This window comes from Punica granatum, chromosome 6 (genome assembly GCF_007655135.1).
Source record: "Punica granatum isolate Tunisia-2019 chromosome 6, ASM765513v2, whole genome shotgun sequence".
In the NCBI taxonomy this organism is placed as follows: Eukaryota; Viridiplantae; Streptophyta; class Magnoliopsida; order Myrtales; family Lythraceae; genus Punica; species Punica granatum.
Genome location: NC_045132.1, coordinates 15,592,621 through 15,611,736, shown reverse-complemented (window position 1 = coordinate 15,611,736; position 19,116 = coordinate 15,592,621). Strand labels below are relative to the sequence as shown.

Below are 19,116 nucleotides of genomic sequence, written 5' to 3'. Positions count from 1 at the left end.
GGCGGGTCAGAATATTTCACATGTGACAAGAGTTTGGGCACATTATTCATCCACTGGTGCACCACATCAATCTTCCATTTAATTTTCACGTAAAATTTGAAATCATGTTACGATTGACACTACACCCTAAACGATGTACTAGATAGTATAAATTTAAAAGGTTATGATAAATTGACACGAAAGCAAAAGGTCGTGCTATCATTGATACTACACCATAAACGATGTGTTATATAGTGTAATTTTAAAAAGTTGTGATAAAATTAAGACAAAAGCAAAAGGTTGTGCTATGACATATATTTTTCCCTTATATTTATATCCTTTTAACATTTCTTCCTTTTCAGTTCACGCTTGTTGTTATTTTTCTTGCTCTGCCATTTTGATCCTCCAAAATAATTTCGGAAAGAGTATGTTCTATTTATTTTTCAAATATATTGAATTATAATAATTTGATGTTGGTTCCATTTATTTTTTTTACTGTATTGTAATATAATCGACTTTTAATCTAAATATTCACTCCCATTCGTACTCTACTATATATTATTTTAGTTAGTATTTTTTTATTAAAATAATTTCTTAATTTAAATATATCTTCAAAAGACTTGGATCATATAAAGGAAAGTTAGTTGTTTGGAATGTCAATAAGATTCTGGGGGAAAAAAAACACTTTTGCCCGCTAACATTTCTGTATCAAATATCACGCTAATCACTAACCTTTATTGTCAGTTTGCCCATTAACTTTTCCAAAATAGTATTAGTTTGGCCACTAATGAATCCATCTAATATAATTTTAGACATTCATGTTTAGTTTGTACCACAGTAACAGTTAACATTTTTAAAAGTGTGTCAATTTAGTCCTTATCACTTGTAAATTTTCATTTGTATAAAAATTATTCATAAAATAATGAAAAACTCAATAGTTAAAATAGAATATTTCTGAAAATTCATAATTTTTTTAAAAAAATGTTATTGAAAATGAAAAGAGAAAAAGGAGAAATACAGCTTTGCTTATGACAATGGTGGTGGCTTCGCATCCTCTACCACCAGGTTCATCTCAGTCCCCGATCACCCTCTTCTCTCTTCCCTTTATCTCTTCATAAATGAAGAGAGAACACGGTAGATTTGGCCAATGGTGACTCAAAACTGTCTAGCACCAGCCTGATTGAGGTTATCGACGGTCTCACTAGATTTCGATTCTAGTATGCCTCGAATAGGGTACTCTCCGAACTTGTTAGCTAGTAGGAATGCACATCAATTGTCTCTCCGTTAATTTATCCCACTTTTTTTTTATTCAATTTAATGAAACTTTAAGAAAAATTAATGACAAAAAGTATAATATTTGGACGGTTTGTTAAACAATTTGCATAGGAATTTAAATGTGTTAAGTTTAATGTTCAAATTTATACACCTTTGCAAATATTAACAACTTAAGTGATACAAACTATGAATGGTCAAATTGATACTGGACAATAATGTTAGTGACTAAACTGACACATTTCTTGAAAAAATGAATTGACAAAGTGAGACAAACTAAATGTTAGTGGGCAAATTCATAGCGGAAGGTGTCTTTTACCCAATATTCGTTCCATTTACAGATGAATGAACAGATGAGATGTCTGTCTGGACTAAATTAAGAAACCATATTAGATAAGTGCCAGCAGGTTTCAACGGAGATAGCATACATATATGTGTACATATATATATATATATATATATTTATATTTATCCAAATCCAAATTCCTATTCTAAACCTAGCTAGCTAGCAAGATCCACCCAGATCATTCTAGTCAATGGCTTTTCTTTTTTTTTTTCTTGGGCGATTAGTTAATGGCTACAATCCTTCCCACAAACCTAAAAATAGCAGCCTGATCTTTTTTCTGATAAGTACTGAATCTCCCCTTTATTGTGTCTATAAATATAATTGCTGAATTGTTAGGACCTCAAGTCAATCATCCTTCCTTCAATCTTGCTCATAGCTCTGTGTTTCACAACTTTCAGGTTTACTTTTCTGTTCGATCAGAAAACCATCCTCGACATCGATCCAACTTCAAAGAGGATCGACGTCTAAACACAGCTAGCTAGCAGTCTCACTAGCTAGCTCGTTGTTCGCAGAGGTATAGCTAGCATTGATCCAATTTTAACTAATCTAAGAAACCAATATATATAAATATGGCGGGAGGTGGTTTCGTTGCGCAAGGCCATGTTGGGAACTACAATGGGGGTCTCACTGCCTTCGTCGTCATTACTTGCATCGTGGCTGCCATGGGAGGTCTCCTGTTCGGCTACGATATTGGTATTTCAGGTCAGTCGATTTATTATTATATATGCTTTTTCACGTGGACCAAAGAAAAATTCCGGATGAAGTAAAAAAGTTATTAATTAACAAGCATGACTTGTCACTGATTGAATTTGAATTCGCATGATCAATTTGATCAAAAATTTGCAGGTGGAGTGACGTCCATGGACGACTTCTTGATGAAGTTCTTCCCGGCAGTGTACCATAGAACAACAGACGGGTCAGCGCGAGACAAAAATCAGTACTGCAAATATGATAACCATTTGTTGACGTTGTTCACATCCTCCCTCTACCTCGCCGCACTGGTTGCTTCCTTCTTTGCCTCTGAGATAACCCGTGTCTTCGGCCGCAAGGTGTCCATGTTCTTGGGAGGCTTATCCTTTCTCATCGGAGCTATCCTCAACGGCATTGCCATGAACATCATAGTGCTCATCGTCGGCCGCATATTGCTTGGTGTTGGTGTAGGATTTGCCAATCAGGTATATATACAGACCATCAATATGAATTGAAGTAATGTGTCAATTATATTAATGAATATTATCTCAACCGACATTAATCACTTATGTTCAATGCATGCAACTTGCAGTCTGTTCCAGTCTACCTGTCCGAAATGGCCCCAGCAAAATTCAGAGGAGCACTCAATATCGGGTTCCAAGTCGCCATCACAATCGGCATTCTTGTCGCGAATTTCGTCAACTACGGAACTGCAGAGATCAAGGGTGGATGGGGTTGGAGAATTTCCTTGGCTCTTGCAGGGGTCCCTGCCCTGTTCATGACCATCGGATCTATCTTCCTTCCGGACACTCCCAATTCCATCATTGAGCGAGGCCACCATGAGGAGGCCAAGCGCATGTTGCAAAAGATCCGTGGCTCCGAAGAGGTTGATGCGGAGTTTGGGGACCTAATTGCAGCAAGCGAAGCTGCCAAGAAGGTCCAACAACCGTGGAGGAACATGTTCCTCCCAAGATACAGACCCCAACTCGTCATCTGCTCTCTCATCCCATTCTTCCAGCAAATCACTGGCATCAACGTCATCATGTTCTATGCTCCCGTTCTCTTCAAGACTTTGGGCTTCGGAGACAAAGCATCCCTCATGTCTGCAGCTATAACTGGCGTCGTTATTGTTCTTGGGACTTTTGTTTCCGTTGCTACGGTTGATAAGTTCGGGAGGAAAGCTCTCTTCATTGAAGGCGGCGTTCAGATGATCATTTGCCAGGTATCCGCTGGACATCATTGATTGTATCCTTCCTTCCTTCCCACCTATAAATGGTGATAGAAAAGATAAAAGACGATGGACAGTCTGTTAGTTGTTCATTATTGTCATTGCAGATTGCTGTAGGAGTCATGATCGGCTCCAAGTTCGGATTGACAGGCGAAGGGTCCTTCAGTAAGGGTGAGGCCAACTTCCTAGTGTTCCTAATCTGCGCTTACGTAGCAGCCTTTTCGTGGTCATGGGGCCCGTTAGGGTGGTTGGTACCCAGTGAGATCTGCCCACTAGAAGTCCGATCGCCTGGTCAGGCCATTAACGTGTCCGTAAACATGTTGTTCACCTTCATCATTGCTCAGGGCTTCCTTTCCATGCTCTGCCACATGAAATTTGGTCTCTTCTTTTTCTTTGGCGGCTTCGTGATCCTCATGACCATCTTCGTGTTCTTCTTCTTGCCCGAGACAAAGAATGTCCCAATTGAAGAGATGAACAGGCTTATGAAGGCGCATTGGTTCTGGGGTAAATACATCCCCGATGAAGAGGCCACTGGGGACAAGTACACCGCTTGACTTGACAAGGATTGCTTATCGTAAACTCGACTGGAGCTGCAACCATATATGACCGCGATCGTAAACTTCCTCATCAATTTTTGGCAATACCTAGTGCGTTCCACCTTGTTTCCAGAGACTGAGAGTGCCCATATATGTGCAATTGCCACAAAAAAGTTTTGCTTCAGCTACATAGTTGAGACCTGTCCTGTCCTGTCATGGTTATTATGCCTAGTTTAAATTGATAGACCATTCCAGACTAGACCTCCCAATGATCAATATTCAGAACGACAGATAATATATCAACCAACGTCGTCTAAGTTGACTGCAAAGGAAAGATAACAACAGTCTGATCCCAGTGGATGATATTTTGTCAACCGAATTAATGGAATGTACCAGGCTGATTTGAACACACATCCATCCCCATGAGAAAAACTTTATTAGATAAGGGTATATTTCACACAAAATCATGAATTTCCATATTTTTCTCAGATCTTTCACGAACTATAATTTTTAACCATAAAACACAAACTTTCACTTTTGTTTAGATCTGTCACACAATTTTATTTTTAGCTAATATGGCATATGTATTGTCATCTTTTAGCTGATGTGGCAATGTCATAACGTCAAAAAACAAAAATATTAAAAATTTAAACAAAAACTAAAGAAATAAAGAAGTAGACAAAGCTAGAACTGGTAGCTCACTTGGTGGGGGGCCTCACTGGTGGCGCCACCGTTTAGGATGAGGTTTCCGATGACCACAGAAGATGTCAATAACCTCACAAAGGAGGGTGGGGCCCATTAGCGAGGCCCACACCTCGGCAATTAGGCTCGAGATTGAGATCCAATTCTCAAGAGCATTTGCAGAGGTGGGGTGGGGGGCCCACACCCGTGACATGAGGTTGCCAGCACCCTCAAAAGGTGTCGATGACCTCGAGTCAGGGTTTGGGGGTCGCCGGTGAGGCCCCCAACTCCGATCCTAGTGAGCTACCAGCTTCAACAATTTATAATCTTAATTTTTTATTTTTCACCTGTAAGCTTTGCTCCCTATTATTTAAATCGGATCAGAGACACACCAAATCTAGTCTGCAAAATATATCACAGGCTCCCAGGCCCAAAATAAAACTAGCCGCACAGGCCTAGATTAGGCGAACAGGCACGAAGGCCCAATTCAATGAAAGCCAACCCAAACAGTGGAAGATGGGACAAACATCAAATCGAATAAAAGAGCTTAACGCCTCGCTCGAAAAGCACTCATTCACATAGAGGAGAAACCATATTCACAAAGTTTTTTCTGTATCTTTTAATATTTCTTAGTACTCTTATGATTTTTTAATAGTTGGTGGATGTGGCAATGCCACATCAGGTAAAAATCTGAAAATATAATAGTATGATAGATATGAAACAAAAATGAAATATGTGTTTTCGTGTTTAGAAAAGTACTTTGAGATAGATTTGAGATAAAGATAAAAGTTCATAAATTTATATGAAATTTTCCCCGATAAGCAACATATATATTGATGCGGTAGAGGAAACGGCAAATCGGTACTTGGAGAAAAATAACTCTATCTCAAAGGAAACGGCCTCCGGAGCAAAACACACTGTTTTGCTGTGATTTTTTTATATTTAAGGCAAATTCCCTCGTTTAGGGCCTCTCAAACGGGCATTTTATCGTTATTTGGGTGTTTTTACAATTTTAGGAAAGTTTATTTCTTTTCGTGCAATTTAGGTATTCTTAATCCCTATTTAAGTTTTGTAAGCCCTAGAGCTAAAACAGTTAATTCGGATTTATCAATAAAGTTGTGTTGCTACTGTGCTTTTTCTCCTAATCTCGGATTTGTTTTCGAGTTTGATGCCTATTCCTGGTATTCGTAGAATCAATAGGTGATAGAAGATCGTAGTTTCGATATTTGTGCGCGAATCAACGGATCTGTGATAGATTACTCACGTGTACGTTGCGTCATATATTTTGCGGCAGTGTTTGAGGTGATCGTTTCCCCTTATCTTTAACAGAACAAATAGCTACTAACCATTCTTTGAACTTCTTATATATAATAGAATACTTGTCTGATCATACAGATCTTGTACTAATACTGATTAATAGACCCATTATATCTTCATATTATTCTTCTTGTGCAAGAAAAACTAACTTCTACGTCAAAAACTGTACCGTAATGTGGTGGAGATACATATCTTTTTCGTGTATGCATGCAGTTCATGCACGATGTGTACGTAGATTCTGCAGATTGGTGTCGGCAAGTGCAAAGATTGAAACCAGGAGTTGTTCATGGAGCTGGGGATTGTATCTTTTGAGAGAGAAAGTAACAAGAAGAAGAAGAAGAAGACAATGATATCATGAGATGAAGCTCAATTAGGTTGAAAAATATGTATATAATTAATCACAACTTCTCATGACAAACCACGGGAAAGTAGAGTAGAAATTAATATGATTAGTGGGCCAGCCCAACTCAATTGGATTAATTGAAGTCAAATTGGCCGGATACCAGGATTCACACTAAAAAAAAGAAAAAAATGAATACGATAAATTCGCAACAACAAATCCATAACAAATTATCTCTCTCCCCTCTCCCTCACCCAGATTTTGCGAAGAGAGTTTGTGCAGGTCAATAACATACGGGTTCATTTCTCCCCTCATGATCATAACGATATCTGTGATTAACAATGTCGTCCCACAATGGATTCAATAACCAAACCAGCTAACTCATTCTTTACGGTAGTTGTCCAGTAGGAAGAGTAACATTCTCTGCAGAAACCAAAGGCAAGTGCTGATTAACAAAATCTATTTATTTCTTACCCAAAAAAAAACAAAACAAAACAAAAGCTAAAAACTACTTTTCAGTTCTGATCCTAAAAGATCAAAAAGAAAAGAAAAGAAAATTTGAAAACTAATGCTAATAATCCAGCAACTAAGCCAGAGTACTTCTTCCTTGTTCACTTCAACCTCGGACTTGCAATGGTTTGCAATGGATTCTTCATGACAACGGTGAACTCTTGCTTCTCAGACAAGTCGATCTCGTCTCCTGCCACGGCTTTCCACTCGAACACCCACACCGAATTCTCCACAAAATACTCCAAATGTAGTAGGACCAGGGTAAAACCGGGGCACATCCTCCTCCCTGCCCCGAACGGTATCATTTTAATCTCCCTGGTCCCGGTTATGTCGAACACCTCGAATTCGGCCTCTCCCACTCCCCTGGCCATTGCTCAGGAACCTCTCCGGCTTGAAGTCCATGGGATCCTCCCACACGGGTGGGTCCCACCCTATGTCTGCTATAATGAAGTTGATCGTCCCTCTCTTGGGAACCAGGAAGCCATCGAGCTCAGTGTCCTCAATCACTGAATGGGGTACCAAAATGTGGCCGGGAGGGTGCTGCCTCAGCCTCTCCAGAATCATAGCCTTCAGGTACAGCAGCTTCTGCAGGTCCTCCTGCTTCACAGTTTCCACTTCGGGCCCAATTGCAGCTCTAATCTCACTGTAAAGGGTCTCTTGGGCTGTCAGGTGCTTGACTATGTTAGCGATGATCCACCACAGGGCATGCAGTGGAGGTCGTGTCAGTACCAGCATTGAGGAACTCCGAGCACAGGCCCACAATTTCGGCTTCAGGGAGCTTCCGCTTGCCCTCCTGCAGCAGATCCAGGTTGAGTAATGTTTCGAAGTAGCAACGACGTGCTTAGCATTGTTGTCAGTATTGTCCCACCTGCTCTTGCCCCAGTTCATAAATTTTCAACATCAAGACACAAGAATGTCAAGAAATGGCAAGAACGGGTATGACTGCTATAAAGAATCGATTACTGGTCTGTAACGGGCGATAAGTAACGGTATCAGGTATCATCTATGTGCAATAAAGTTACAGACTGATACGGACAGAAAAGATTTTCTTGCACGTACTGGCCATTAAGGACATCATTTCTATTGATATATATATTTAACGCAATTACGATCCCATGGAAGGAAATATTGGAGAGAATTAAGGATAGGAATTGATATGATCTAGGAGATTAATAATAACCACAGATTCTTCAGTGAACAAACTTTATTCCACTACTGGATGTCATTTACTCCCAACACACCCTCATTTTTTGGTAAACATAACTCTTCCCATTTAACCTCTGCTCCCTTTGCATATATAGTTAATTACACGTGGGAGTGAAAAATATAAATAATTAAATTAGTTAAATTATATACTCGTATATTTGATTTTCCATTGTTTTTGCTTAATTTAGTCATAATTTTATCGGGAATTCTCAACGTTTAATTTCTATGACAAATTGACTCGTCATGAAAGTTAAAAAAAAAAGATTTTAAATTGAGTTTTTGACAACAATAGTGCGGACATCCGGGACACCCTAAAGACTTTTGCAAACAAACAGCTGGTTAGGTCTTAAGACACTTCAGAACAATCCGTACCTGATCTCAAGATGAGCCCTTATTAGGGGCAGGAATACATTCTCCTGATTGCGGTGGAGCTCGTGAAACCTTCCCACCATCGTAGGAACAGAACCTTCCCGACAGTCAACCAGAAACTAATAAATGTAAACCGCCTCAGGTTATGGATTTGCCCCATCTGAGACTACCTCGACCTCCCTGATCTGCTGCTCCCTGAGGCGGTCACCAAAGCGCATAAGCACTAGTAAGCAGAACATCGCATACTTGAAATGGTCCACTGCACGGACTGCTGCAGCCGCTCCTACTGCTGTCAGTTGTTCCAAAAGAATATCCAGGTCCTACCTCCGGGCCTGGGAGCAAGACCTGACAGGGGAGGGAAGGAGAATCTCGGAAGTTAGATTGCAGCGAAGCAACCGCCACGTTGGACCATAGTAAGCAGAGTTGATGGTGTGCTGGTGGCAACTTAGGACCCTTGTTAGGTAGTAGGGCAGAGGCCGGTCGGCAAAAGTGGCAGCCCTTTGAACGAGCGCCTGGTGGGCAAAGGGAGTGATCAGAGACAAATCTTCATGGGTTAGGTGCTCACATTAATTGATTATTCCATTAGTTATTTGCAAAGTCAGCAGAGGAGTAGAAAGGGGCGAAGGGGATTATATAAGAAGGGATGTCGTGGATACAACATGCAAGAAGTAGAAGTACAAACGATATTCTCTACAAATATGGATTCCAGGTCCAAACCATCACTTTAACCAAAATCCATTTACTTTTTACACCAAACTAAAATCCTAAACAGCTACTTCCGAGTTTCGATCCTAAAAGAGAAAAAAAGAATGAAAACTAATGCTAATAGTTCATCAATTAAAACAGAATACTTCTTCCTTGTTCACTTCGACCTCGGAGTTACGGTGGTTTGCAATGGATTCTTCATGACAACGATGAACTCTTGCTTCTCAGACAAATTGATCTCCTCTCCGGCCACGGCCTTCCACTCGAATGCACACACTATATTGGCCATGAAATACTCCAAATGTAGTAGGGCCAGGGTAAAACCATGGCACATCATACTCCCTACCCCGAACGTCATCATTTTAATCTCCTTGGTCCCCGTTATGTCAAAACACCTCGGAGTCGGTCCCTCCTCCACTCCCTTGGCCATTGCTTAGGAACCTCTCCAGCCTGAAGGCCATGGGATGCTCCCACATGGCCGAGTCCCGCCCTATGTCTGCTATCATGAAGTTGATAGTCTCTCTCTTGGGAATCAGGAAGCCGCCCAGCTCGATGTCCTCAGTCACTGAATGGGTGATGCGGTAGAAGACGTGGCAAATCGATGTCTCAAGAAAAACAAGTTCTGACGACCTTATATCGAGAGAAACGGCCTCCAGAGAGTAACTAGATGTGATTTTGGCCAAATTCTTTTATTTAGGGCCTCAAACGGGTAATTTTATGTTATTTTGGTCTTTTTTGCAAATTTTAGGAAGTTTATTTATTTCGTTGTAATTTCGTTTAACCTTATTTAAATGTTGTAAGCCCTAGAGTTAAAAGACAGTTTTTTTATCATCTAATAAAGTTTCGGAGTTACCGTGCTCTTTCGCCCCTTAATCGAATTTTATTCGAATTGGATGCCGATTTCCTAGAAATTCGAAGAATCAATATGGAACTGAAGGTCGTAGGTCCCGTATTATGCGGAATCAACGAATCTATAACAAGTTCTTCGCGTGTACGCTACGTCAATGGGGCAGCAACATGTGACTGGGAGGGTGTCGCCTCAACCCCTCCAGAATCATAGCCCTCAGGTATGGCAGTTTCTGCAGGTCTTCCTCCTCCGCGGTGTTGGCTTCGGGGCCGATTGCAGCTCTAATCTCATTGTAGAGGGTCACCTGGACTATCGGGTGCTTGACTATGCTGGCCATGATCCATCGCAGGGCAGTGAAGGTTGTGTTAGTATCAGCAGTGAAGATTTCCAAGCACAGGCCAACAATTTCGGCCTTGGTGAGTTTCTGCTTGCCCTCCTTAGGCAATTCCAGGTTGAGTAATGTGTCGACATAGCAAACGACATGCTTGGCATTGCTGTCAATATTTTCCTCCTTGCTCTTTGCCCCTGTTCATAAATTTTTAACATCAAGACAAAAGAATGTCAAGAAATAGCAAGAACGGCTATGATTGGGCTATAAGGAAATGATTACTGGTCTGCAAAGGCCGGAACGTGCCATCCACGTGCAATAAAGTTACAGACCGATATATACATGGCAGAAAAGACTTTCTTGCGGGTATCGGCCATTACAGACATCATTTTATTGATATATTTATCGCTATTAAGATTCGATAGAAAGATGTCAGCACCTCGTTTTGGTCCATTGACTTCTGCAAAGAGTCTTAATAACCAACCATGCCATAATTAGAGCTTCAACATAAGATGACCAGACAAAGTCGGTTTACTATTCATGGTAAGATCGACAGGGCCAACTAGGCGACTCAAGGGGCATAATGATAGAGAAAGGTCCCAGGGCCTCCCAGAGAGTTTACAGAAGGATGACAGAACATATCAAGACAAACAATTAATTTTGCTCCGATCACCCGAATTGGGTAAAATTGGCTTCCAAGCTCCCGGTGCATCAAGTCATGTCCAAAAGCGAGATAAACCAATATTAGGCTCGTTGGGATCGCCCTCCTGCACACACCAACAATTCCTTGTCTTTTGAGTTATAAAATTTGAATGTGCAATATCTCTTGAATCCATACGGAACCCACGGCCACTTCTCCATTCTTTTATTTTATTTGCAAACTAGTATCATTCTTTATTATTTACAATCTAGTCCTCTTTCTTTTTTATTTGTAATCTAGTCCTTTTTCTCTTATTATTGGCAAACTAGCCCATTCTTTTATTGTTTACCAACCATCCCCTTTTAATTATTTACAAACTAGCCCCTATTCTTTTATTATTCACAAACTGGTCTCATTCTTTATTTTATTTGCAAATTAATTCCATTCTTTCCAAATCTACCGCATTTCTATCCATATTCTCCATCAACTCACATCTAAGTCCCCTTCTTCCCATTTTGTTCTACATTTGGTCACTTTACCTCCTATTTTCTCTTCTTGGCCGAAATCTCTCTTTCCCTTTAATCTCCATTTAATTTTTCTTCCAACTTTGCTTTCATTCTTCCATTTTTCGAACCCCCTTTCTAATCCTACTCTTTTCCTTTCAAGACATTCTTTCCCTTTGCTGTCTTTTCTACATGGCCGATTCCTTTTCTCTTTAACCGGTCTTCAATGGCCTTCAATTCACATTCACTCACTTGCCATTCTAAGGATCCTTCCAAGCTTGCTCCACCATTCAAACTCCCTCATTCATTTTAGCAAGACATGGCCGAATCTTCCCCATTCAATATTCTTTGATCGGTTTTTAAATGGCCTTCAATTCCATTCAATACTTGCCAATCTAAAAATCCTTCCAAGCTCGCTCTTTCATGTCACATTGATTTCAGCAAGGGGAGAGGATGAATTCGGCCAGCATTGAAGGAAAAGAGGGGCAGCTGCAGAAAGAAAAAAGAAAGGAAGAAAGACTACATTAACGACTTTCCGGTCTTGCACTTCCTTCTAAGTTTACATTCCTCCATTCACTACACATTCAAGATTCAGGCGAAAATACAAAAGAAAGAGGCCAGGAATTCGGCCAAATTCAGCTGGGGAAGAGAAAGAGGAAGCTTATTAAGATTTTCCCTGTTTTTGCACTACTTTCCGATAAATAAATAAAAAACCATTCTTTCCTCTCTTGTCCGTCACCCTCATTCATTCATAGATCCATTCAGCAAGTTTGAAAACAGAGGGAACGAAAGGAGAAGAAGAAGAGAACAGAGGAATTCGTCCAAGGAAAGGGCAGCAAAAGAGAGAGCGGAGGAAAACCATTATTGTTGGAAAAACACCGTTCTCCGGCGACCACCCATCCATCTTCACCCAAGCCCCAAACAAACTACACACCTCACACATATTCGACCTCCCGAGTCCATTTCCGACATCCATTTCTTCATTTGGAGTCCCCAGCCACTCGTTCCAAAGCTGAATAGAAACGAGCTCCTAGGAGGTTTCCCGATTTTCTTGGCTTCTACTCCCTTCCACGACTTAGGAGGGTCGAGCCATCATCCCTTGAAGGGTCATCCAAGACCCTCACTCTCCCCGTGACAATGACGTCACGGCCCGAGAGCCACTCCACCTTGCACAACCGCCTCTTTTCTCTCTTTTCTTTCTCGAGTTTCTTCAATCTTCACTGGTCTTTTTATGCAATTTCGGGTTAGCACAGGTAACCGCACGCTACGAGCCACCTATTTCCATGCTCAGGAGCCCCTTGGGAACCAAAATCCCCCGTGCCAATTTGGAGAAGTCACCCCAAAGCGCCTGGTTCAACCTAGTTTCTCCCGGGTGCCATTTCCCTCACTTGAGTATATGGAGTTCCAGTCTGGTCACTCGACACCCTTGCCCAGCCACCCGACTTCTAGCAACTCTCTCCCTCCTCCCGAGGCTAGGTATAACCTTCTTACGAATTAGAGAAGTTAGGTCTTGTAGTTTTAGGCTTATGGGATGATAAGGTGGTCCCCAACCGACTTTCTTGCATGTTTCATTTAAGTTACTCTTAGTTTATTATTTTGATCATGTAATAACGTGTAATAGCATGTTGTATGTGAGCATGAAGGGAAGAGGCTGAAATCCGAGTTTAGAAGGCCCGACTCGGGAAGACCAAGGAGGCCTTTCGACTTCCTCTCCAAGAGAGGTGGCCGAGACCCTCTTTGGCCTTCTTGAGCTAAGGGTGGCCTCCTCCTCTCCAAAATTAGTTGTTTTCACGTGTTTTTACATTTTTTCATTTCATGAGTCGGTGTCATTTTATCGATTCCATTAAATATCACATTCGTGCTAGCTTGCATGTTTTTACGTGTTTTCCCGAGAGCATGGCGACACCGATTGTGTAAATGTTTGTTATTATCATATTTGATATTTGATGCATGCGGGAAACGATTAAAATCAAGACAAAGAGACCGCACAAGACCTGGGATAGGTCAAGTGGGTTCTCGGCCATCCTCAAAGGGAAATGGCTGAGAGCTCCTTGACCTATCTCAGGTCAAGGGCAACCTCTTTACCTCGACTCAAAGTCGATTCTCAAATTGTGTGCAATTGGATTTTCCATTCCTTCGTTAATATACACTGAAATCACATGTTAAACGTGTTAGTTTTAAGTAATTTGCATGGGTTTGGGTGTCAGTAGCTATATCGGGCCCACGTGGGTCCAAGAGCGTATCGGTCACCATTGACCGGGTGTTCTTGGCCTTCGAGGACCAATTTTAGTTCTCGTGTCACAAATCGTTTCCGTTAACCCACTACATCTAAGGCATTCCACCATAATCATCGTAATAATTCCACATAAAGGGAAATGGGACGTTTCATTCGACTAAGTAATCCACTAGGCTCTTAAAAAATTACATAAATCGGCCATTAACCTATAATCACATTGGCGATCAATAAATTGTTGGGTATGCCCTTTTTTAAACTCACAACTTTAAAAAAAGCACCGCGACACGTGACATACATAGCAAGGGCATCTAGGGAGCACTCGGGTATCTTGACTTGAGTTTGGGCCCGATTTTAGGCGGCTCAAGTTGGAGTGCACGAGTTCTCTTTAGACCACGCCCGGGCGAAGCGACCATTTTCTCAGTTTTTTCGGGGTCGTCACGACCCCGATAAGCCTAAGGGATCGGTCGACACCGGCTATTGAATTTCGATAAGTATATGCCACGTGATCTTAATTTTTCATAAGCACATTGCACATTTTTCTGTTTCAAGGGCATGACTATCGATTTGTGATTGTCGACACCCCTAAGCGGTAGGTTGGGCGAAACACTTCAAGTCATGAGTGAAGACGAGCAGTCTGTTCAGACGCAGGGTTCATCCACATAGCTCTCTTCACTCGATCAAAGTGTTTTTGTCATCCTAGAGTATATTCGGGTAGTTAGATCTGGTTCATCTGTCATAAAACACAAGATTTGACTAACAATTCACCCGACTTAATCGAGCATTAGAAAATTGTTAGGCGGGACCCTAGGTTCCAAGTTTCGAGCCAAAACATGCCTCTGTCATAGTCTGTTAAAGCCGTATAAAAATACACCGACATACTCTTAGTCAAATTAGCACTGCATGCAAGCACGCCCTTTTGTCTATTTAGGTTAGGAAATTCTATGTCAAGAAACCCCGATCCATAATTGGTTAATCCCGTAAACACGATGTTCAATACACAACTTGTCTGCTTGTATCTGTTTTTGTCTATTTTCTATTGTTTTATCGCGGTTCAAGCCCGAGCCCATAGGATACGTCTTGCATGGGGTCCAACGCCCTAACTATCGATCACGAGGTCTAACGCCTCCATAAACATCGAGCGCGCACAATCCGAGTGCGGAATGGAGTCTAGTCCCGAGTCACCATCTTGCTCCGAGTAATGTCTATGCGAAAGACAACTCGGATCGGGTGCGTGAATCGTGATTAGACAATCGCTCGGGAACTCGACCGGTCCCATAGCCATCTCGAGGTTCAATCGATCCTCTTGCTATCCGTCGATTCCGATTGGACCCAATCCCCAACTCTCTGAGCTCGTGTTGCCTTAATTTATTTCTCAGTTATTCAAATCTCACGGTGAACCAGAGTAGAATATTTGTCCTAACGCTAGTCGATCGAGGTCCATATACTGTAATTTTGTATTTATTTGAGGGCACATTGTAAGAATATCTTATTTTTATATTTATTCATTCATTGTAAGGATCTTGATCAGTGAGTGAACGATCCAAGTGTTGAACCATTCGAATCGATCTACTAACCCGAGAATGAGTAGACTCAATGCCTCGCAGTTTCGGTTCGTGCGGGTAACCGACCATCATGGTTCGATGAACCGTAGTGAGAGGATAGTGAACCGATTCCTCGATGTGCGGGCCTACTCCTCTTTCAGGTTCTTAACCAGAATCGATCGTTTCATCGAATCTACGGTGTCAAAACGGGTAAGGAGAGTGCAACTTAAATCACGCGGTAAATAACTAAAATGGCAAGCCCTAGGCAAACAGAGTACAGACAGGGCGTGCGGGATTCAGGCCCGCACTTAACAGAATCCCCGAAACCAAAATCTCCGGTTTTGCATTACCATTGCCTTAGCAAAATAGATGTATCACATACCCTTAGACCTGGGCAACTTACCGGCCATCGATCTTCGGATCGTAAATAGGTAGTGACGACTCTTTCTCACGCATGTCCGTCACGCGTCCTCGGGAATGTGGACACTCCCAAGCGGTGCGATCGGTAGTACGCATGAGGGGCCCGATGAGACGAAATTCGAATCCACACAAAAGAAATACTTGCTTCCAAGCACTGATGATTAATTCAATGTTTGTATATGGTAATCCAAACTTGGCCTCGGTGCGAGCCCTGATTAAGGGTAGGAATATGGTCTCAAGATTGTGGTTCAGCACATAAAACTAGGAGTGTACACGGATACCAGGTATACCCGGAACCCGTCGGAACCTACCCGTTAAGGTAGGGTCCAAGCATTAAAATAAGGAACCGGTAAAAACCGATTTCGATTCTGATTCCGGTTCTGGCTCCTACCTACAGGGTATCCAAAGCCAGAACCGGAACTGGTACTCGGAACCGGATGATACTTAATTAAAAAAAAAAGTAAAGTTGAACTCCTTGTGTCTCAGACTTCGTAAAACTAATCTGCTCAGACTATAACTCTTGACTCCGACTCTCCAGAGGTTGCCCAGTCCCCTCCGTCTCCGACTCTCCTTCAAGTTCTCTAAGGCACCGCGCGAGGGTTTCCTTTTCTCTTCCTCTTCTCCAAAACCCCAGTAGTCGGCGGTCACTTCGCTCTACGCGCTCTCTTCCCCGGCAATGCCTCCTCTGGCCATCCTCTGGTACGAATCCATGCGTCTCACAAGTTCTTACATCTTGTTAAAGCTCTTATGCAGCTGAAGATCAGTAATCCGTTACTTGAATTAATCAACTCCATTTGTTAGGTCCTAATCCCATGGCCGTTGTTTGTCTTGGTCAATTCATAGTCATGAGCATGTGCATTTGTTTCATTTACGCAAGTTTTGGCATAACGAATTGGATCAAGCAGTCTGCTTTGCACTGATCTAGAGGAAGTAAATTTCAAAGTGCAGACAGATTGATTCCCTTCCGGCAAGATTTGTCATGGATTTACTAATCTGCTGTGTTATTCACAAGCTCTATTATTCCCATTTATTTGACACTAGTTTCAGCTCATCAGATTGATCTTGCATTACATTTTCAATGCTTGAAAATAATTACTAGAATATATTTGTATGTATTACTATGTTGAATTAAGCGTGTTAATACATATAATGCATGTTAAGTGTGAATTCCTTATGGTTATCAATGTAGATCCTTGTTTACTGCTACCAAGTCTCTTGGTAGCAGAAAAGCAGCCAATGATTCACAAATATCATACTCAATCAATTGGTTTGTTGACTCTTTGAAGCCAAAATATATTTGCCATATATATGGAAAAATATCCAGGAATTCAACAAATCAAAAGGGGCAATTATTAGTACATGATGTCAATATGGCAGAGAGTTCTTTTTATTTTTTTGTAGCAGGAGTATTTCACCCTTCTAGAAGATTTGCCCTTCTGCTGGGGGCCACTTCAGAATTTCAATTCAAAGCATAATTCTTCCTTGCTATTTGATTGAGTTAGACAGTCGGTACTTCCCAATTCCTACCTATTGGGATTGCTAATTAATTGATGATTGATATGATTATAAGCTTAAATATTTATTGTAGATGGAAAATTCGACTTACAAGACCCCCGTGATAGTGAGTCTGCATGTGGGGGGTATCATCGACCAAAGTGGGCTCTAAGAAATCAAGGTCCAAGGTTTGGGATCATTTTCATGAGGGCAAAGATGAGAAAAATGGAAAGGATGTTTCTATTTGTAATTACTGCAATTCACCTCTTGCTTATTGTGTTGATTGGGATACTTCATCAATGTGAAAGTATTTGAAAACTTGCTCCAATTATCCTCAAAATCTTGATAAAAAGTAAAAATCGATATGATCATTTTCTCAATCTGGAGTAGATGGAGTAAGTGTCAAATCAATCACCACTTGGAAATATGATGAAGATTATTGTAGCCACATGTTAGCTCGAATGGTTATTGTTGATTAACAACCATTTTCTATTGTAGAGAAAGAAGGCTTTAGGGGTTTTGTGACAGCATTGCAACCTTTGTTTAAGCATGTTTTGAGGTTTACAGTTGCTAGGGATTGCATGAAGCTCTATGTTTGTGAGAAAATAAGCTTAAAAGATAAGCTAAAATCTCTAAAATCAACGATTGCTCTCACTACGAATATTTGGACTTCCATTCAGAATTTGAGTTACTTGTGCCTCACTACTCATTTTATTGATGATGATTGGAAGTTGTACAAAAGAGTTATTAACTTTGTTGTTATGTCTAACCATAAGGGTAAGGAGATTTGTAAGATGGTTGAGAAATGCATCAATGAGTGGGGTATTAGAAATTGTATTTCCTCTATTATAGTGGATAATACTAACTCCAATGATGTTGCTGCTAATTATTTGAAAGACAAGCGGAAAAATGTTCTTGTCTTAGATAGAAAGTTTTTTCATATGAGGTGTGCAACTCACATTTTGAATTTGATTGTGAAAGATGGGTTGACTGAGATTTGTGATTCTATTAATCGAATTCGAGCTGCAGTGAACTATGTGAGAAGCTCTCCTGCTAGAGCTCAGTTGTTTCAGCGTTGTATTGTTGAGGAGGGAATAAGGGTTATGTTTGTCTTGATATCTCAACTCAGTGGAATTCTGCTTATCTGATGTTAGAGACTGCACTTAAGTTCAGACAGGCCTTTATTAAACTTGAAGATGATGATGTTGTTTTTATCAATGAACTTGATGGTGGAGTTCCAAATAGTGAAGATTGGGATAATGCATCTATGTTGTTTTTATTATTGGGAAACTTCCATGAAGCTACCAAGAAAATGTTTGGGAGTCTTTATGTAACGTCTAATAGTTACTTCCTTGAAATTATTAGCATGCTTTCAACTTTGACTAAGTGTGCAAGAGATTTCAATCCCTGTCTTTGATCTATGGCTAGAAAAATGAGGGAGAAATTTGACAAATACTATGTGGATCGAACAAATATGATGGTATTGATAGTTGTGGTGTTGGATTCTCTGTATAAATTGAGGTTTCTGAAGTATTGTTGTCGGGGAATTTGTGATGATTCTAGTAGAGCAAAGGAGATGATTCAGCATATAACGGATGTCTTGGAGCGTCTCTTTTCATTCTATGACAAGATTCATTATTCTTCAGTGAGTGAAAGTTGTACTTCAATGGTTGAAGATTGGGGCCTGAGGAGGCGGAGAAGAGGCCAAGGACTGCCTTGATTAGGGCGGCAACGCAGAGGGTAACGATTATCAAGAACCAGGTCTCCATTGAAGAGAAGATGCAGAGCTTAACTAACTGAGTAATTCGTTGGGGAAGAGCAGTTGGCAATGAAGGGGAGGTACATGTATATGTGGAGAGGCAGAGGAAGCAGAGGGGCAAAAGAGTCAAATCGCAATTGATGTCATTTCTTGGGGGAAAGGGCGGCTT

At 41.1% G+C, this 19,116-nt stretch overlaps 2 protein-coding genes and 2 pseudogenes across 2 annotated transcripts; 2 read left to right on the top strand and 2 right to left on the bottom strand.

Annotated features, from left to right (window-relative positions):
• Positions 1–2,777: 2,777 nt before the first annotated feature.
• On the top strand, positions 2,778–3,627 carry LOC116211699 (sugar transport protein 10-like). The gene has a single exon (XM_031546179.1). The coding sequence runs from the start codon at positions 2,856–2,858 to the stop codon at positions 3,528–3,530; it is 675 nt and encodes a 224-aa protein (XP_031402039.1). The 5' UTR covers positions 2,778–2,855; the 3' UTR covers positions 3,531–3,627.
• On the top strand, positions 3,560–4,235 carry LOC116212193 (sugar transport protein 4-like). Its single transcript, XM_031546761.1, has one exon. The coding sequence runs from the start codon at positions 3,560–3,562 to the stop codon at positions 4,067–4,069; it is 510 nt and encodes a 169-aa protein (XP_031402621.1). The 3' UTR covers positions 4,070–4,235.
• A 2,556-nt stretch (positions 4,236–6,791) lies between these two features.
• Positions 6,792–9,135, bottom strand: LOC116212192 (annotated as a pseudogene).
• Positions 9,136–9,336: 201 nt separating this feature from the next.
• LOC116212191 lies at positions 9,337–10,731 on the bottom strand (annotated as a pseudogene).
• Between the last annotated feature and the right edge of the window lie 8,385 nt (positions 10,732–19,116).

Excerpts from the sequence above, each read along its gene's own strand:
- LOC116211699 (XM_031546179.1), top strand. The coding sequence starts at position 2,856 with ATGTTCAATGCATGCAACTTGCAGTCTGTTCCAGTCTACCTGTCCGAA.
- LOC116212193 (XM_031546761.1), top strand. The coding sequence starts at position 3,560 with ATGGTGATAGAAAAGATAAAAGACGATGGACAGTCTGTTAGTTGTTCA.